Source organism: Piliocolobus tephrosceles, chromosome 5 (assembly GCF_002776525.5).
Source record: "Piliocolobus tephrosceles isolate RC106 chromosome 5, ASM277652v3, whole genome shotgun sequence".
NCBI classification, from domain to species: domain Eukaryota; kingdom Metazoa; phylum Chordata; class Mammalia; order Primates; family Cercopithecidae; genus Piliocolobus; species Piliocolobus tephrosceles.
Window position 1 is genome coordinate 33,728,400 of NC_045438.1, and position 22,070 is coordinate 33,750,469.

General features: G+C 34.5%; 1 protein-coding gene across 6 annotated transcripts in view; it reads right to left on the bottom strand.

Moving 5' to 3' along the window:
- The window catches only part of HBS1L (HBS1 like translational GTPase), a 91,916-nt gene that overhangs the window by 17,006 nt on the left and 52,840 nt on the right, over nt 1-22,070 (bottom strand). For all 6 annotated transcript variants that reach the window (XM_023230617.2, XM_023230618.1, XM_023230616.1 and 3 more), the window contains 8 exons: nt 17,104-17,363; nt 16,483-16,648; nt 13,412-13,529; nt 7,347-7,493; nt 5,239-5,313; nt 4,514-4,631; nt 3,721-3,789; nt 828-932 (listed from right to left, as the gene is read on the bottom strand). In XM_023230617.2, the coding sequence (XP_023086385.1) occupies nt 828-932; nt 3,721-3,789; nt 4,514-4,631; nt 5,239-5,313; nt 7,347-7,493; nt 13,412-13,529; nt 16,483-16,648; nt 17,104-17,363 (1,058 nt within the window). The remainder of the gene's footprint in view (nt 1-827; nt 933-3,720; nt 3,790-4,513; nt 4,632-5,238; nt 5,314-7,346; nt 7,494-13,411; nt 13,530-16,482; nt 16,649-17,103; nt 17,364-22,070) is intronic.

Below are 22,070 nucleotides of genomic sequence, written 5' to 3' on the forward strand. Positions count from 1 at the left end.
TTTCAATAGGTTATACTTCAGCTTAAAGTGGTTACAAATAATATTATTTTATAGTAGAAAACAGATCTTCAGAAATCAGAGGCTTAAAGTTGGAAGCCAGAATAAAAGAGGTATAGAATTAGAAAGTTTTAGTCAAAATTTGGAAAATAACATACATATACATGTAACATATAACATGTACACAAATACATAAATATATATGTATGTATTAGATGTATTAGAAGACAGAAATAATTATCAGCCATTATGAAAAAAAATAGATCTATATGCAGAAACAGTGACTGGTAATTTAAACTAGTTCAATTTCTCTTTTCAACATTGGGTTTTTTTCCATTTGAATCTTACTTATATCTTCGTATAAAATATACCTACATTTTTTGGCATAAACATGATTGAAGTTGTTAATTTATAGTTTTCTGAAACATACATTTCAAAGTAACAGACTATAGAAGGCTGCTTTGCCATTGACTAGTTAGGGTCAGGCTGGGACGAGATTTAATTTCTGCTACAGAATATTATTCCAAATATATCTGTGAGGTATCTATACATATCTGGTTAAATCCCAACCAGCCTTCTCAAATCAGTGTCAAAAACAGAATGCTACCACAGTTAGAATGTTACATGTACATATATATAGACACAGTCACAACAGAAAAAAATCGTTTAATGTTTTCACATTTTAATCTTCAACAGTCAGTATCATTTTGACAGTCAGTTACAATTTCAGTAAGAGGTTACTTACTTTGGAGTTGTAACTAAACTACTTTTTAAAAATCTGCTGTCTCAACTTAAGGCCTGTTTAGCAAAAACATCTTGTAGATAAATACCTTTTACGGTACAAGTTTCATTAGGAGGCATTGCCTGTAGTCGGTCACCAGTTTGTATATAACCAGCTTCAATTTTACCAGTTATGCAAAATCCAGATCCTTGATCTGCAAAATATACCAAAATCTTATGATTCATACAGCAATGTTATCTGATGATTAATACTGTTAACTATACTTAGTTCCCAAGTAGTCATATAAAACTAGCAGTTTAATGGACATTAAATAATAGTCATTTCAGAATTAACATCTCCACTAAATATGTCATACCACGCTTTACTTTTTTTTTTTGCAAATAATACTCATATTACAAAAAAAAGGTTCATTCCTTTCTCAAATATTTGTTGAGAAATAATAAATATTTGAGTGCCAGACATTATACTAAACTCTGGGGATAAAAAAAAAAAAAAAAAAATGTAAGTCCCTGCCCATAAAGATATACTAGTGAAGAGAAAGATGAAAACAATTACATTGTCCTGAGACAAATGATATTTAAAATATACAATAGAAACAGAAAGGTGCACCAAATAATCCATCATGGTGAGAATAGACATCTGGGCACTTTGAAGGAGTAAGTGTTTATTAGGTAACTTGTATGCATGAGCAGGGAGAAAAAGGAAGACACTGCTGCCCAGGAAACTGTGTGTGCAAAGGCATAACCAAATGTGTGATGGGCTAAGAGCCATGTGTCACTTGTTGGGGCCATGGGGAGGGGGCCACATAGAATAATGAAGAAAAGGCAAGACAGGAGGCAACAGAGATAGGCAAGGGAGAAATAATAAAGGGGTCTCATAAATCATGCTTAGGGTTTAAATTTCATCCTGCAGTGAAGTAATAAGAAGCCAGTAAATATTGTGACTGGAGAAATAAGGTGATGGTATTTCTGTCTTAGAGCAGAGGCTGATACAAATGCACAAACTTACTACAGAAAGGGAATAAACTCAAGAATTCGGGAATAAGGAATAACAAGTTTAGAGTGGTAAGGAAAGTGAAGACTAATGACAGGGGAAAATCTGAGATGATGATGCACTAACTGCGAGATATGAAACTAAGGACAAGATCCATTTTAGGCTTGGTAAATCTGAAGTGTCTATGAGACAAACACATGCAGAAGTTGCATTCCGGGGGGGACCAATCACACCACATTCCATAAGAATGGTAACCCTAAAAGAACACTCTCCCAGGACAGATGTCCAGGAATGCTTAGACAAGTGTGTGGAGAATGAGTGAAAAGGTTTGGGTTGGAGATACAGATTTGGGAAGCATCAAGATGCAGAAGGTAGAGAAACTCATGGATGTCAGTTCGAAAGGACTTGCAGAGTAAGAAGAAGACTGAGGCACAGCAGAACACTGTTTAAGAGACAGAGAACGAGGAGCCCACAGAGAAGATATAGAGCGGTCAAAGAAACAGACAGGTTAACAGGAGAAAGCAGGTCACAGAAACCAAGGGAGGAGTTTCAAGGTGGATGTGGCTACCAGCATCAGAACCAATGCCAAATTCAAGTAAGATAGAATTGAAAGTGTATATTGACTTTGGTAACCAAGAGGTCATTTCATGACCTCAGGAGGAACACACTCAGGAGAGCAGCGTAGGCGGAAGCCAGGAAGCAGCCTGAAAGGGGAACAGGAGGTGAGAAAGTACAGTCAGTAAACACTGTTAATCAAAGAAAAGTAACCACCTCTTGTATTCTTGACAAACAATGGGCATCTTGGAAACTATTAGCATATTCCCTCTATTACTAGAACACTGGAAGCTAATAATGATAATGATAAATTTCAATTTCATTGCATGATTTTTTCAAAGCACCTTCATTCATTCATTTTTTTATTCATGTATTAAATGTATTATGTGCCAGGCACTGGGTTAGGGCTGCAGATATAGATAAAGAAGAGACAGTACTGGCCTTCAAGGAGTTCATAATCTAAGTGGGATAAACAGACAGCATAGAAAAAATTATAACGCTGCATGAAAGCACAATGACAGAGGGTACAGAGAATACAGAGCGAACACGTCAGGGCATGTGGGCAGGTAAACACGCCAGTTATCAATTTACTGCTGCTCAGTTCCAGATTCACTCTGCATTGCCGGCTCTGTGACAATGGAGATTTAGAGGACAAATGACATCCTTACAGTTTTTATTATTCTAATAATAAATCTTACATCCTTTTATTTATTGAGTTTTGAAATTGTATTTCCATTTTATAGTCTTCTATACGGGATATTGCCCATATTAAGTTAGTTATATTCTTAGGTATTTAATATATCATCTCTTCCAGCAAGCTCTGAACCTCTTTTATGTTGATCCTTCCTCAGGCCAACCTATAAAGTTTCTGTATATCTTTTAGTTGCATTGTTACCATAGTTAATAATTCTTTATATTACATTTCCCATTTCACCTATATGTGGTATCTAACTCCTAACTGGACCCAGACTGCTACGGATGGATAAGAAATGGACAAGTAAAGAGAAAGAACAATACAACAGGGAAGTATGGGTAGACATGTGGCAATAAACACATCCTATCTGGTTAAGAAACAATAAACAATCCAGTTTGGTTGAAGGATTTGAAAACTAAAGGAATCTAATGGAAGGAAAAAAAAAAAACTATAAAGTTAGAAAGACAAAAGGCAAGGTTTTCTTATGCTTGAAAGATGAGAAATGATGAGTAAACTAAAGCTAAGTGACTAAAACTGTGCATTTTAAGATTAATCTGGCAGTGATCCACACTTGGGCATGGAGAAGAGAGACTCTGAAGACAATATACTGTCATAACTTAGTCCAGGAAAGAGAGACTCTGAAGACAATATACTGTCATAACTTAGTCCAGGAAAGAAGGTTAGGAGGGAATGGGGAAAAGGGGCTATACTGAAGAAGCACTGCAGACGCAGCACTTACCTTTGAAAACATCAGACACACATAATCTAAAAGGCTTGTCAATAGATCGCTGGGGAGGCTTAAAGGAATCTGGAAAAAAAAATTGCAAAAGGCAAGGTTTAATTTAAAATTAAATGTTTGACTCACTTCAATAAACTCATTATAATCCCACTTCTCCTAGAAAGTAACTACTTTTTGTAATTACTAATAGCAAATTAACTGTCACTAATATACATGTTGAGCATCCCAAATCCGATATTCTGAAATCTGAAATGCTCCAAAATCTGAAACTTTTTGAGCACTGATATAATGCTCTAAGGAAATGCTCATTGGAGCATTTTGGATTTCAGATTTTTGAATTTGGGCTGCTCAAGGAGGGTTCCATCGTGTAATGGTTAGCACTCTGGACTCTGAATTTGGGCTGCTCAACTGGTAAGTATAATGTAAATATTCCAAAATCCCCCCCCCCCCTCAAAAAATTAAAATCCCAAACACTTTGGGTCCCAAGCATTTCAGATAAGGGATATTCAACCAAGTAATAGTTTGTAGTTTATAAAATGAATGTTCATCTATGTTCATCTCATTTAATTTTAACAATAGTCTATAGATATGTAAACCAGGCACTAGGCTCATTAACTGAGGAAAACTGAGCACTAGGCAGGTTAAGTATTGCACATGATGACAAAACAGGCAACTTAATTCCTCTGACTACAAATCCTATGCTTTTTCACACATGTGACTACCTCCCAGAAAGAACTCTAAATAATAATACCAAGTTTATAATGCATTAAAGCTAGAATGGCAGCATACTTACCAATTTGTTCTAATAAACATAGTCCTTTATACCATTTTGTGAGTTCACTTGACTGAGATCTTGTGATTAGATTTTCACCACTGAGACCACTTGTAGGAATAAAAGCTACATCACTCTCCTATTAAAAAGAATGACTTAAGAAACTTAATACAACATTTTTTAAAACGTTAAAAGATTCACCATTACCATAACTGCACCAAGTTTGCAAAAGCAACAATGTACTTTTTAAAAGGTAGAAATAGATTTAAATAGAATTTAATTTAAATAGAATTCTATTTAAAAAGATTTAAATAGAAATCATAGAACTACAGCCCCAAAGTCATCTGATCCAATAATTTTCAACCTTTTTGATTGTGGGAAACTTGCAAATTTATTCCAAAACATTCAAGCATTTGGTAACAAAGGCATATTACAGATGCTTGCTGGACAAATTCTTCCCTATCAGTTTACACATTCCTCTATGACCTCTCTAAACCTATACCATCTAATTTAATAGGTAGGGTAAAAGTATTTTGCTTACATAAAAACCAACCCAAATATTAAACATATGCAATTTTCTAAGGTGAAATAATCCAAAGAATATATTATATACATGATACTCAAGAGAAAATAAAGCAAAGAGAATTAAACAAATTTAATAAGGATATCAAAGTATTAGTTTTTCCTCTTGTACCAGTAAGATGACTTAAGGAAAGTAATAACAAATAAATCTAAAATGATCTTACCTTAAAACCTGCTTGCTTAAGAAAGTGCCCAAGTTTCCCAGTAATCTCTTGAAATCTTTCTTGTTGCCAATTAACCTGATAAAGACCCAATTTATTTTTAAAACTATGCTTCAGAACATGATACATAAAATTTAAATTTCTGCAATGAAATATATTCAAGACTATATCAAATATAAAATCTATTAAAATCAAAACACAAAATATCAAACCTTGCTAGTAATATGATCTAAAAGTAATTGTTCCTAAAACAGAAAGCCTAGAAATAGTCTCCAGTACATTTAGAATGTTCTATATATGCTAAAAGTGATTTCAAATTTGGGGAGAAAAAGTGAGTATTTTACTCACTTTTGCTTGGACCAACTGTTAGAACAAAATAAAATAATCGGCACTCCCCTCAAGCCAAATAGACTAAAAAAGTATACGTAATATGAACTCTGGATAATGACATGCCACTGCAGTATTTAGGGGTCTGCAACTTACATGGAAATGCATGCCAAAGAAACAGATTAATGGATGGATAAAGAAGTAGATAGAGAAACCAATATGTGATCAAGTATGAGGCAGAATCTTAACAAGTGGGTATAATATGGATGTTTACTGTAAAATTTTTTTCACTTTTCTTTATAGTGAAATTTTTCATGGTCAAATGCTGGGAAAAAATTAAAAGTACATGTAATAATGATACCATAAAGGAACTAATAGCAAATGTGGGTGAATCAGATCCCAGGGTAAGAAAATACCTAAGCAGGCTGGGTGCAGTGACCCACACCTATAATCCCAGCACTCTGAGACGCTGAGGCAGGAGGACAGCTTGAGGTCAGGAGTTCCAGTCTAGCCTGGGCAACACAGTGGGATACTATTGCTCCAAAAAAATTAAAAACTAGCAGGGCATGGGGCACACACCTGTAGACCCAGCTACTAGGGAGACTGACATGGGAGGACTGCTTGAGCCCAGGAATTGAGGTTGCAGTAAGCTATGATGGCACCAGAGCACTCCAGCCTGGGCAACAGAGTGAGATCCCCATCTCAAAAAAAAAAAAAAAAAGAAAGAAAAAGAAAATACCTAGGCATAAAGACAGAAGTCAAAAGGAACTATTTATAAGTTTGAGTATATGTCCAAAACATACCATAAACAGAAAGCAAAATAACAAATTGGAAAAGATATCTAAGAGAGGATGCAGGGGTAATAACTTTAATAAATAAAGTATGTTTACAAACCGATAAGAAAAAAATAGTTATATAAATGAGGAAATTATATAAATAATTCCCAAAAGAAAAAACAAATTGTTAATATACAAAACTATTTAAATACGAACATTCACAGAACAGTAAATGTTTTAAAAAAGAGGAATCATGTTTTATACATAAATTGGGAAAACAATTTTGTAATAACAGCAGTGGTGATAAGAGTTTAGAAAAGTAAATACACCATATGTGCCAGAAGTAAATAACCAGAATTTTGCTCAAAGGCATTTTAATCATGTTCAGCAAGTCTTAAAAGGTATATTCCCTTAAGCCCAGAAATTTCCATGGAATGAACCATTTCTATATACATATGCAGGAAATGTTCAAAAGTAAATGTTTAATAAATTATATCTTTAAAATAGACTAGAATTCAGTCATAAAAACAATATCCTCTTTATCTAAGGATTATTAATTACTTGGAAACATGCACAAGAAGACAAGAAAATTATCGTTTTTTAAAAAGAAGATGATAAAACAGATAACACAATTTTGTAAATAAAAAGATTCTTATCTATAAAAATAAATTGGATGAATATACAAAATGAAATCTTATAAGTTTCTGGGTGGGAAGGAGAATTGGAAATATAGGTTTATTTCCGATTTTTATACTTTCATTCTGCTATAATAAACATCTATTATTTTATAATTTAAAACAATTTTTAGGTTTTAAAAATTAATTTTGAAAATAAGACACATTCTTGCTTAAAAATTACTAGCACCTCATTTAAGATGAGAACAGAGAATTTATTTTTAAATTCAACTGACTAATAAAATGTATACTAGTGACATCTGAGGTCATCTATATGAGCAGAATAACATCTTAATTAGCATCTTAAACAAATCTTCACAAAGCCCTTAAATACCTGATCCATTTTATTAACTGCAACAGCAAGCTGCGTCACTCCCAGAGAACGGACCAAGAGTCCATGCTCTCGTGTTTGTCCTCCAGTCTCAAATCCAGCTTCAAACTCTCCCCTGCTGGCATCTACAACTAAAACAGCTACATCCGCCTAAAGAAGAAAAATAATCAAAGCCAGAAAAAATGTTTCAGCATTTTAATTCAAAGGACAGATTATTCAATTAATTACGTTGTCAAATTTTTTTCTTTTTTAATTTTTTTATTATACTTTTTAATTTTTTTTTTATTATACAACGTTGTCAAATTTTTAAAGGAAGACCCTAACTACCCCCATCAAAGCAAATCAAACAAAAGACTCCCAAAGATGGATTAAAATTTTAAATAAAAGTCACCAAAAATAATGACATAAAGAACAACAAAAAATGTCCATATTTGATTACATAACAATTAAAATACCTAAGCAAAGGAGGAAAAATATAAACAAAATTAAAACATAAATAAACAGCAAACAGGCACAGTGGCTCATGCCTGTAATCCCAGCACTTTGGGAGCTCAAGGCAGGCATATCACCTGAGGTCACGAGTTCAAGACCAGCCTGGCCAATATGGTGAAACCCCATCTCTGCAACAAATACAAAAATTAGCCAGGTGTGGTGGTGCACACCTGTAGTCCCAGCTACTTGGGAAGCTAACGTATCAGAATCACTTGAACCTGACAGGCAGAGGTTGCAGTGAGCCGAGATCACACCACTGCACTCCAGCCTACTCGACAGAACAATACTCTGTCTCAAAAAAACAAAAAGCAGTGAACAGGGAGGGAAAACATTAGTAACACATAAGGTAAAAGTTATAATCTCTATAGAGTCTTTACAAAAAAACAAGAAGACATAGCTTTAAAGGATACAAGCAAGCCATTTGCTAAAGAAATATAAATGGTCAACAAACATGAAAAAAATTCAAATTCAGTAGAAACCAAAATTTTTAAAAAGTAAAATAAAAACACATTGACATATTCCCCCTCTCCCATTTTTACAAATCACATTGTTAAAGATTTAAAAGACAAAATTATTTGCTGTAGGCAAGGGTGCAGTGAGAAGCGCATTCTCAAATATTGCTTATGGGACTGTAGGTGCACCACCTTCCAGGAGTATTTTCACGAAAAGTATCAAAAACTTAAAAATTATACATATTTTACTTCCCATCAATTCCACCTCTAGGAATTTATCCCAGAGAAATAATTATAGATCTACAAAGATATTCATCAGAGTATTGTTTATAATGAAGAAAAACAGCAAATATATGAATTATCAAAAAGCAGCATATTCATCCTCTACAGCTATTGAAAGAAAGCCTTGTATAACAAAGTTTTCTAACCTGTGTGGACCATCTTGTGAATCAGATAGAAAGACACTTCTTTCAGACTCAAATTACACACCCCACACAAGAAGAAAGCTAACCTTAGCTTAGTTCAGTTTCTTTGTTAGCCTTATTGAAACTAACTTTACCGGTTCCCACTATTCTTTTGTGTTGATGCCACTTGCATCATGTGGATACAGCCTTTTAAAATGTGCAATAGACAGTCTGAGCAACCACAGAAGTTCCCCCTTTTCATTCTAATCAATTATTTCTGTCAATGCACTGTAGGGGCATTTTTTAAAGAACACTTTTATTTTCTCTTTTACAGCTTTTGCTTTGTATGCCTACCTGTTTGTCACAGAAATCCACTTTTTCTGAAATCCAGGAAACAAAGACTACACCTGGCATTCCCCTTCCCTTCTGTAGCTACCTTGGACTGTTACACAATAATCACTTTCTCTCTAGGGTCCTCTTATCTTCCATCCACATTATTGAGTTCTCCCGCTTTCTGGTCAGAACAGAGTCCCCAACTTGTTTCTTTGTTGCTTCCCCAATGACCCCTTTATTTCTGTGCTCTCCAGTTTTTAAAGAATTTCAGATATAATATATAATCCTCACCATAATGGAAAATAAATGGTCATAAAATATGTCAAGAATGTCTCAGATACTTTCTCACAACAGAATATTACAATTTAAATTGAAGTACCATCCATATACTTTGGTGGGATAATTTACACTATTCCTGTTTCCTTTTACTCGTACCTAAATACTCTTGCTTTGTCTCTACTCTTAAGTGCCATCTTCACTTCCAATTCTTCATATTTTATAAAGCTGAACACTTATTTCCTCAATGATACAGGTATTTTGATCAAGGATTCTTAGATAAGAATAAGCATACAAACTGAAACAATCAATTTGAAAATTGGCTCTTTCATGCATGCTTGTAGTCAGTAACCGTTCTCCATACCTCAGGCAAGTTGTCTAGCATCTCTGCATTATCAACTTACTTACTTCATAGAAACACTAGGGAGTAAATATAGTTTATGAAGAACATCCAGACCTGAACTTCCAAGTCCTAGGCTCAGTAATTGACAATCTTTTTCTCATTAGGTTTTCATAATAACTGTAAAATTATATTTACCTTCTTAGGTTAAAATGTAAAATTCATTGAATTGGCATTAAGATATGTAAGGCCACAAATGTTCTACCTAATCTTCCTATTACTATCTCTAATGGAATTCAATTAGATGATCTCTAAAATCCTTTCCCACCATAATTCCATAAAGAGTTTGGAACAAATGATTTTTGTTTTTTGAGGCAGGGTCTCACTCCCTTCCCTCAGGCTCACTGCAGCCTCAACTTCCTGAGCTCAGGTGATTCTCCTACTTCAGCTTCCTGAGTAAGTGAGGCTATAGGCACCTGCCACCACACCCAGGTAATTTTTTGTATTTTTAGTAGAGACAGGGTTTTGCCATGTTGCCCAGACTGGTTTTGAACTCCTGGGTTCAAGTGATCTGCCCACTTCAGCCTCCCAAAGAGCTGGGATTATGGGTGTTAGCCTCCATCCGTGGGTCTGGAATAAACGATCTTTATAATAACTATGCACTCTAAGGTTCTAGAATTCAAAAGCATTTTTACTATAACTGCTTGTTCCGGTGTTTGTCTCATTCATTAAACTATCAGTGCTTTGTAGGCACTGTATGCCCACACTGCTACCTCAGTGCTTGCTACACAGCCAGCATTCAGTAAGTAATCAATGAAAAAAAAAAAAAGACTCACAGACATACACACACACATACATATACACATATAAGGAGAAATCAAAACTATATTGTATTCTTTGGTAAATGCAATGAAAACTACATTTTCCCACAGTATCAGTGAGGGATTGGTTCCAGACCTCCCAACCCCCGTGGATACCAAAATCTATGAATGCTTAAGTCCCTTTTACAAAACAGGATAGCCTTTGCATACAGCCTACACACTTCCTCTCACACACTTTAAATTATCTCTAGATTATGTGTAATACCTAATACAATGCCTACACATCATTTCATTTGCATGGATTCAACACAGTACTCAGCGTGTGGCAAATTCAAATTTTGCTTTTTAGAACTTTGTGGAATTTTCCACCCCCAAATACTTTCAATCCACAGTTGACTGAATCCATAAATGCAGAACCCATGCATATAGAGGGATGATTATATACTAATTTAAAATGGTGATAATATACACTTCTTAGAGTTGTTATAAAGATTATATTAAACTTAATGCATATATTACCTAATACAGTATTTGACCCATATCAGATACTCAATTAATAGTCACAATTACTTTATTTCAATCTTTTATCACATTCAGTCCATGAATCTTGAATTAATATTCTAAAATTACATATCAACTTTCTAAAATGGAACCAAAAATTTCTTATTTATCTTCAAATATGTTATAATGTATTCATACAATATCCTCTATGGTTGACAAATCTTCACATTAAAATTCTCTTTTTGGCTGGGCACAGTGGCTCATGCCTGTATTCCCAACACTTTGGGAGGCTGAGGCGGTTGGAATGCTGAGCCCAGGATTTCAAGACCAGCATGGGCAATACAGTGAGATCTCTACAAAAAATTTAAAAATTAGCCAGGCATGGTGGCACATGCCTACAGTCCCAGTTACTCAGGAGGCTGGGGTGAGAGGATCCCTTGAGCCTAGGAGGTTGTGGATGCAGTGACTGGTGATTGTGCCACTGCACTCCAGTCTGGGTTACAGAGTAAAACCCTGTCTCAAAAAATTAACCTTTTAATGAGTAGATCCCAGAAAATGATTAATTGCCTGAAGTCACGCTTTTGCCGTGTAACAGAGTCAAGTTATTTTAACTCTTCATGTTTTCCAGTAATCATCCATTATGAAAAAAATGAATGTCCTATATATGCAGTGCTATTTTCATTGCTTTAATCATTTAAAGTTACGGTGATGCACAGCATAATGACATTTTGGTCAACCATGGACCGCATATACGATGGTGGTCCCATAAGATTATAATGGAGCTGAAAAACTCCCATTGCCTAGTGATGTCGTAATCGCCAAAATGTCATAGCACCATGCAGTACTCATGTATCTGTGATGATATTGGTATAAACAAATCTACTGTGCTGCCAACTGTATAAAAGAATGTAGCATATGTAATTATGTATAGTACTTTATAATAACTATGACAGTGGTTTATGTACTTACTATTTTTCACTTTTATAATTATTTTAAAATATATTCCTTGTATTTATTAAAAAATAAATTAACTGTAAAACAGCCTCAGGCAGGTCCTTCAAGAGGTATCCAGAAGAAGGCACTGTTATCATAGGTGATGGCAGCTTTATGCATCTTATTGCCCCTGAAGACCTTCCAGTGGGACAAGACGTGGAGGAGGAAGACAGTGACACTGATGATCTTGATCCTGTGGAGGCCTAGACTAATGTGCGTATTTGTGTCTTTGCTTTTCACCAAAAAAAGTTTAAAAAGTAAAAAAAAAATGTATAAATATTATTCATATTTATAAATAATAATTTTTAAAAGCTTATGGAATAAGACTATACAGAAAGAAAATATTTTTGTACAGCTGTGCAACATGTTTGTGCTTTAAGCTAAGTGTTATTATAAGAGAGTTAGAAAGTTAAAAACATTTAAAAGTTTATAAAGTAAAAAAAGCTACAGTAAGCTAAGGTTAATTTACCATTAAAGAAAAACATATTTTTAAATAAATGTAGTGTCACCTGAGTGTACAGTGTTTGTAAAGTATAGAGTCGTGTCCTAGGCCTTCACACAAATTCACTCACCACTCACTCACTGAATCACCCAGAGCAACTTCCAGTCCTGCAAACTCGATTCATGGAAAGTGCCCTACACAGATATTCCATTTTTTATCTTTTATGCCCTATTTTTACTGTACCTTTTCTATAATATGCTTAGATCAGTTTAGATACACAAATATTTACCACTGTGCTACAACTGCTTACAGTATTCAATACAGTAATATGTTATACATGTTTGTAGCTTTGGAGCTATAGGTTCCATGTAGCCTAGGTGTATAAAAGATGCTACCATCCAGATTTGTGTAAGTATACTCTAAATAGGTTCACAAATGATGAACTTGCCTAACAACTCACTTCTCAGAATATATCCTTATCATTAAGGGATGCATGAATGCAAATTGTATTTGATTTTTTGCAGCATTCTTATTAAGAATCATGTAATTTACAAATTGCAATGCTTTTTTAACGTTAAAAAGAAAGTAAATAAACCACTGGGCAAAAATACCCAAGCTTAATTATTTCTGCATAAATAAGCTCTTTAAAAAGATATAGGACTTGAAAATATTGAAAGACATATGGCAGATTTTGAAATATTCATGCCAACTTATCAATAAAGGAAATATGAAGCTATACTCATCAAGTCCTTTACCATTACTTTTATGATAAAGAAACTCATAGCGTTTATACATTTTGTTTCTTTGTGAGAAATTTTAAACGGTTTTACAAAGTACAGCTAAAAAGATCACGAAAAATACAATATTGCTCTTTTCTTGTTCAAGCTTTATAAAGATTAAAATTTTTAATTTTAAAATATTTTAAAAGTTAAAATCCTAGAATTGTAACCTCAGGATCAGGAAATTTTATGTAAAGTACAATCAGTACACTATAGTAAAGAAAACAGCAGTTACCTGGGCTGCTCCTGTAATCATATTTGGAATGAAGTCCTTATGGCCTGGAGCATCCATTAATGTAATAACTTTGGTTGTGGTTTCAAACTTTGTCATACCAACATCCATGGTTACTCCCCTTAAACAAAACATAACATGGTTAGAATGTACTATGTAAATAGTGCTATAGAGTAAATTAATAATAGTCTACATGCCCATCTACATTCTTAGGTAAAAATGGAAATTGTATTTATAGACCATTATTTTTGAATAATTAAATTATCATTCGGGGCTGGAATTTCTGCTATAAAAGAAGTGCATCCTTATGGCTTTAACACGAAGTGGTGGACACAGTAAGAGCTCAATAAAAATGATAGTTATGCCCTATTACCTTATTTGTTTTGAAAGAAATAGTGTAAATTGTGAAGAAAGATAGATACATGGGGACAACTCTAAATGGGGGGAAAATACTGCATATGAGAAAAGATAAATGAAAAATTACCACGACCAAGAGACAATTTTCTTCATGTTCTATGCTTATGCTTCACTAATTATAGAAATGAGCTTATAAAATGTACATTTGCAAGGCTGGTTAGTATGCTACATATTTAGAAAACATGAGGTATCAAAGCAGATGCCTAATTTTTAAAAACAGAGATAGATGAACAGCAGATTGCTTTGTATCCCATTTAATTCTTCTTGGAGATAAACACAGTGCCTTTTTTCAGCCACAAAAATGTAGATTCAGATTAGTGAAATGCTTGGGACTAGAAGCTTTTCAAATTGCAGATTTTTTCAGATTTGGAATATTTGCATATATAAAATGAGATATCTTGGGGATGGGACCCACATCTAAACACAAAATTCCTTTATGTTTCATATACACATTATACACGTAGCCTTAAGGGAATCTTATGCAACATTTTCAGTCATTTTGTGTGACCTGTCACATGAAATCAGATGTAGAATGTTCCACTTGTGATGTCATGTCAGCACTCAAAAAGTTTCAGATTTTGGAGCATTTCAAATGTCATATTTTCAGATTAGGGATGCTTAACCTGTAAAAGAAGGGCCAAAGGAAGGTCTACAAAGGCACTCAGTCATTCTAGGCCTCAGGAATTTAGACAGGGAAATCATGTGGCAATTAACTAGGTTTGCCCCAAAATCACCCGAAGGAAGGACTAATATTACTCCCTTTTACTACCAAAAGAGTACAACAATTAGAATAATGAACTATAGGTTTGCCTGAGCAATAAAGTAACTGTAGATCTCCCTAGCCAAGCCATTTGAGTTTAATCTGAAAGCATGGGCCATCCTAGTTTGCCAAAGTGATGCTTAATTCTCTTTAATAATTCCCAAATAATCTAGGGACAACAGGCACCTTCAGAACAATGGTGAACTAAGACTTATTCTGAGATCCTCCCTAGACTGACCTGGGTATACTCTGCTGACCTAGCTCTGATTTCAATTTGTAACCCTAAGGATATGAAATGTCACTCAATTTACCAATTTCTGTTCTTCAGTATCTGAGAAGAACAGGAGATATACAAATATTTAACATGGTGGGATAAGCAATATATTACACTTTGTAAATGCTATTAAGGAACATATGGTAGTGAGCTAAAACTCCCATCATGTACCTGGAAGCATCTGCTATCTATGGAATGAAGAAATATTCTAAAACTTACATCATGCTGAGCAATGAAGAACTAGCAGCAGCAAAAGGCAGCAGCAAAAATATGAAAGCCAATCAATAGATGTATTGTCAAAAAAGCTAAAATGACTGACCATGATAGGAATCAAATAGACTATTAGTTCACTTGCCAGCTCAACTAAGATACTAGATAAATTCAAGTAAACCATTCTAACTTAAATTATACTGTTCTCAAAATACTTTACCTGCTTATTAGATAATGCAAAGAAAACTAAAAAGCCACATACTTTAATAATGTGCTTGTTGAACTGAGAGGTGAAAATTATTTAGGCTTCTACTAATGCAATATATACAATTCCATTGTTTTCCAAAAATGGCAACTGTCCAGCTACTTTTTCTTACTAGGATAGAAAACAGGTCTGTGATACTATCCAGAACTAAAGACACCCACAAAGAAAGAGAAACCATTATGATACAAATTCTGGTATATCAGAAAAGCTAAGGAATACTGTGACCTGCTTTACAGAGTGTTACCTTGTATGTTATAATGGAGACTATCCAAGACTGCAAGAAAATACCCATTAAAAAGGCATGAAAATCCGGATATATTCTCCAATAATCAGACTGAAGACATCAGGGAACACAGTTTAATCACCTTGTTAATTTAGGACTTGCACAGGACTTTACAGGTTTTTAAAGAGTCATTATTTTGACACAGTTAATGTATCTGCCATTTCACTAATTATTAAGGTCTCCTTTGGCTCTCCCACCCTAATAACTCTAACACCATCTATACTGTCACTCTAAAAAGACTTCAAAAGAAATACCATTCTTTGGCCAGAGTATATGAGTAGCTGCATATTCCTACTAGAATCCTCCCAAAATTAGCACTCAACACAGTAACAGAGACAGAGGAGTAACTGCATTATAGCTACAGAATTACTTGTTTGCTGACTGTCTCATAAAAACATAAGATATACAGTATAAAAATGAATTGTTTGGTAATTTGAATTTGCTCGTTATTTAGATTCTAGACAGAAGAGGTTTTACTACAGTTACCTTTCCTTTGTAAGATGACATGAAATTAAGTCTTACTCATAATTTTAGTTCAAAATCAAGACAATCTGACAAATACTTTGGGAAGTGACAACTGAAACTTATCCCATAGAATTAGCTTATGATTTTTACTGTTTTTTTCTGCATGGCTTTTGTTTTGTTTCTTTCAAACATTCTTTTAATCTATTTCATAAAATTCAGAAAAGAAAAAACAGTATGTAGATTACAACAAAAAAAGTCAAAATATTACCCTGATATTTAAAAGCTATTTTCTAAAAATAATCTCTAAAGTATTTATGTTTTACAAATTCAACACATATTACACACATATTTTAGAAGACTGTATGACTTCAAACTGAAAATTTTGAAATATAGTGACTACCTTTCCCTTTCTTCGCCAGTTTCATCCAAGACCCATGCATATGCAAACGAAGCTTTGCCAGCCTTTTTAGACTCCTGTTCATACTTATGCATAGTTCTTTTGTTTATATTACCCAGAAGATAAAGCATATGGCCCATCAGAGTACTTTTCCCAGCATCAACATGACCTAAAGAAAATTGATTCAGGATTAATACCAGGTACTTTTCCAGATGTTCACATTGAGGCACTGCATAAATGTGTAATTCAATATTTCATGTTAGTGGTTTACAGTAATACCAATATTTATCAAATGACAGTTACAACATCTAATTGAAAAAAAACAGCATGTCTCTTTACAGAGGGGGGAAATTTCTCAAATTTTTGGAAATTAAAATTGTCAACAAGACATGCCAATTTCAAAACGTTCACAAAATGAAAAATCCCACAATCAAGTGTAATGACCACTTTGGTAACTTGGCATTATCTCTCCCCAGGTGACTAGAAAGCATTATGAGGCCCTGTGCCTCCTCACTCTCTGTCCGTTCCACCCACGGAGAAACCTCAGAGTTTCCATGCTGCCACCAGACAGTGGGCAGGCTAAGGCATGGCTGGCTGACGATCCAGAGAGACAAAGAGCATTACCAATGACCACCAAGTTGAGGAGCTGCTTCCCTCCTTGCCGCTTCTCCAGTTCTGCCTTCACATCTAATTGCTGCCTCAGCTTGCCAGACTTTTTCACCGGTGCTGGGGTTGAACTCTGCTCTTCTGATGCTTGAATCGTGTGGGGTGGATTAGCAGATTTAGAAGCAGTCTCAAGAACATCAGAAGAAGCAATGGCATCTTCAATGGGCCGTTCTTTTTGAGGTGTGTGGAAACTATGACCATTTTCTTCAGAAGATACTCTATAGAAGGCAGATAGGAAAAAAGTATTTTAAACCAACTCTATTGATGTCCTATAATGTCAGAAGGACAGAGAAGCTGTTTCTTCATAATCCTTTATGCTGCAGACCAAAAATAATCTCTGCTAAGTAGCTAAAGTCTGTTAAAGTGGAAACGACAAGTAGCTAGATTCAAACCACACAAATACAGACGTGGAAGACCCAATGAGAAAAACAGTGTACCAAAAATGAAGACAAGAAGAAAATATGTTGAAAAATAACTGAAATTCAAAATCTAAGCCCACAGCCTTGGCCATATAATCCATCCTATCAAAATCAATGTTATAAAGGAGATATTTTGTCAAAATGGCATCAAATATATTACTGGAGATGAATTAGTACTAAAATATAGTTTTACTTCAACTCATCCTTCCAACATGATAGACTTACGATCTTTTTTACTCAAACACTACCCTTAGGGGAGATATCTCAAATGACTACAGTTCATAAACATTTTTGACAGTGGAGCTTTAATTGATTAATTCAACAAACACTTGATTTACTAAAAACTACAACATATACTAGGGACTGATGTCAAAAAGAAAATGACATAGAAATTAAAAAGTCAACTACCACTCCCAAAAGATTACAATCTGGTGAGGAACTCAGATATATGAAGGAGAAACAAGGCTGCCCAGCTTAACTTATTCTTTCGTTGACAAAAGTTCTTCATGAGCTTGTTGACACTCCACATAGAATCTAGTACCAGTGCTACTCTGTGAACAGCTACAAGGAATGTGACTTAATAATCAGACTATGATATGCCTCACTTTCCTTTAACAACTATGGATAAACAGAATTAGGACAAAGAGCAGGTTAAATTGGAAGTTATTAAGAATGAAGCCAATTACATCCAACTCAATGTGGAGCTGACAGAGAAAAACTACATACAGAAAGCAGTTTATAATAATCATTTAAGATTGTAGCATGATGGATATGTATAAGCACATCTATTTTCTTCTTGCCTATTATTTTTCCCTGTCAGGGCATTTTTATATGCCCAATATTAGTCCTTCACAATATGCCTCAGGAAAAGAATCACATTAGTTATATTTGCAACTTCATTAAAAGCCACATATCCTTTCTCATTTTATTTTGCTTTTTCAAATCTCCACTAACCAATTTAGGTATTCATTTTTGAGCACTGCTTAGACAGATGCACTTCATCTTAAACTAGTAGGTAAAAACAGTAGTATGTGGAAAATGTTCCCATAGTTGTAAATGATTCTAACAGGCTAAATTTAGTGAAATCAAACAGACTCTAATTTGCAAATATTTGTTTGAATGACCACAGCTAGTTCTAAAACCAAAACATGATAACTTTGTATTTAGAAGAATGTAAAAAGCCCTACAAACTATAACACAAGTGATCTACTGTGACTAGACACAGGCTCTGGTTTGGATCAGACCTGGGAGAAATCACAATCTCGGGCCCCATATCTTTTTGCTTTTAGCTGCAAAACATTTTCTTCAGAGGCAAGCTTACACTAAATTCAATATGGAAAACAGACCAAAGCAGACAGCTATAGTGGACAGAGTGGGCAGGGGCCTGAAGCTCAGCTCTCCCACCAATCCAGGCAGCCCTCAGAGGGGTTGCCAGAATAGGAATGGCTTCACAAAACAGCGCTGACTTGATCATTTTATTTGCAATTCAATAACATGAAAGGCTTGTTTTCCTCTGGCTTTCAGGATAGCATTTCCATTTAAGTAAAATTTTTTTTTTTTTTTTTTTTTTGAGATGAAGTCTCGTTCTGTCACCCAGGCTGGAGTGCAATGGTGCGATCTCAGCTCACTGCAACATTTGCCTCCCAGGTTCCAGCGATTCTCCTGCCTCAGCCTCCTGAGTAGCTGGGATTACAGGCACTGGCCACCACACGCGGCTAATTTTTGTATTTTTAGTAGAGACAGGGTTTCACCATGTTGGCCAGGCTGGTCTCTAACTCCTGACTCCAAGTAATCTACCTGCCTCGGCCTCCCAAAGTGCTGGGATTACAGGCGTGAGTCACTGTACCCGACCCCTTTTAAGTAAACCTTAAGTAAACTGTAAATTAATTCACTAAAATTTTACAGTGTTGGTGGGAAGTGACCAAAGTAATTAGAAAAGTATCCTAGGTAAGTCTGCCCTTAGTCAAAAAAACTTCTGCATATTATGATATAAAAGTCAATGTTTTAAGTTTTGAAAAATACCTAAGATAAGGTCTAAAAATGACCACTTGGATTTCAGGCCTATAATTAATTACCAATTGGTATAAATGAAAGAATAAGTTGGTTGAATTTTTTTCAGTTGCTTTCTGGTATCATTTTGTAAGCTTTTTTTTTTCTTTCCTTCTTTTTATTGAGATGTTCTCGCTCTCACTCTGTTGCCCAGGCTGTAGTGCAGTGGCACAATCTTGGCTCACTGCAGTCTTGGCCTCCCAGGTTCAAGTGATCCTACCTCAGCCTCTTAAGTAGCTGGACCATAGGCATGCACCACCATACCCAGCTAATTTTTTTTTTTTTTTTTTTGGTAGAGATAGGGGATCTCAATATATTGCCCAACCTGGTCTTGAACTCTTAGGCTCAAGTGATGCTCCCAGCTCAGCCTCCCAAAATGCTGGAATTACAGTCCGGAGCCACAATGCCCACCCTGTACACTTATCTAATATTATAAAATGACTAGTCTTTTTTCTTCTCTAAACTACCTTTCTAAAAGTAAACTATACATGAATTTAGAGGTTTAATCTTTCTTCTTGAGTTAAATACTTGAAGCTAATAATTGAGATTTAAGAGTTTAAAAGAAAAATATTTCTTCTATATGCAATGTTCCATTTCTACTTACATGCATTTACTTGCATCTACTATTTTTAATGTTATTAAAGAAAGTTTGCTATTTCAGTTCCTTCCAAGCAATGCATTATGCATTATCCTTTTTTTCTTCTTCTTCCAAATAGAGACAGGATCTCACTCTGTTGACCAGGCTGGAACGCAATGGCAGGATCATAGCTCCCTCAAACTTCTGGGTTCAAGCAATCCTCCCGCCTCAGCCTTCCAATGTGTTGGTATCATAGGCATGAGCCACTACACTCAGCCATATCCTTTTTCAAATAAGACATCATTGAGAATCACACTATATAGAAATCTATGATGCTGAAATCTTGACTCAAAAGTGTTTCATTGTGTTTCTATATGCTTTCTTAAGACTAACCCAGAATAGGCTAAGTGTTATCCCTATTATAAATCTCAAAGAAAATCCCATAATAGTACAATTTGGTTGGCCTTGAGCACTATTAAGCATTTCTGAGTATTTCAATCTATAACTACAGACCTTTCATATTCTAACAACTTCTCCCATAGAATCACATCAAAATGTTGCCTCGTGGGTGGATTTTTTACCTTTATATTATTTGTAAGTTTATTTTTAAAATAATATATATTTCCCCAAGGATTCTGAGCAACACATATTTAGTAACTATTCTGTAAAAGGAATACAGTGATGAACCTTAACAGTCCCTGGCCTCGTGAAGAATACAGTCATAAAATTCTGAAAGGCCTGCATTGTACTTACAGAGCTTTCAAAAATTACACACATTTATTGACACATTTATTACCCATTATCTTTATAATTATTCGTTTAGATACCTATGCATTTACTTCTAATATAATACATTATTTTGGGTTCATTTGCATGTTGCTAAGACTTCTGAAAAATCTTTTGAACTAAGATTATACAATACTTAGAACAATAAATTGTATATTCTATTTATTTCCTCTCTCTCTCTCTAATGGAAAAATCCCATAATAGAATTAAATGGCACTAAAGAATAGGACAAAAGGGGCGATTATGATTCTGACAACCCAATCCCAGTTCTGAAGGAAAAACGGCATACATGAAGCTTTTTGAGACCAAATCGGAATTCTAAATTATTTTAACAGGCTAAAGTTACTCATGATAAAAATTAACTTTTTCATTCATCCAATCATTCAATTAATGTATACTGAATGCCTACTATGTCCTAGATAAGGAGTCCTTTCCTTTACTGACTTTGAAATCTAGTGAATAAAGTCTTGTTTCTATAAAACCCAAAAACTGAACTAGGTGATAATTAACATTCTTCCCAACCAAAACTCATGATACCTCACTAATTTAGACAAAAGAATATTGTAAGGAAAAAAAAATAAGGCTCCTGAGTTTATATTTTTTAAAAAATATAACTTGGGAAAAGGGAGAAAAAAAGGAAAAAACGTATGTATATAAAAATCTGTTGTTTACAGTTAAAAACCTATTGTTTATATTTGATAACAAAGCTTCTTTATCATTTTGACAGACAAAATACATACAATTTATAAGTAACAGATTTATTGAACAACTGAAAATTCTGAAAAATTTTAGAGTTTAAAAATTAATGGCTTCAAAGCAACTCACTTCCCTTGTCTATAAAAACTCCTGGAAGGATTCTAGAGACTGTGATAAGAACAAACAAGTGCTACCAAGGTATGCTTTATTTCCATTTTTCACTACTTGTTTCAAATTCTAGGTATGTTTCATATCATATGTCTTTGCTACAATGGTCCAATTTATTCAATACAAAAATCCAAAAGAGTTTAAAAATATTTCAGTTATTAAAAAATTTAATTAATGATTCCATGATTCGGGACTCACTCCGAAATCTGGTTATCCCCGCCACCTAGTGG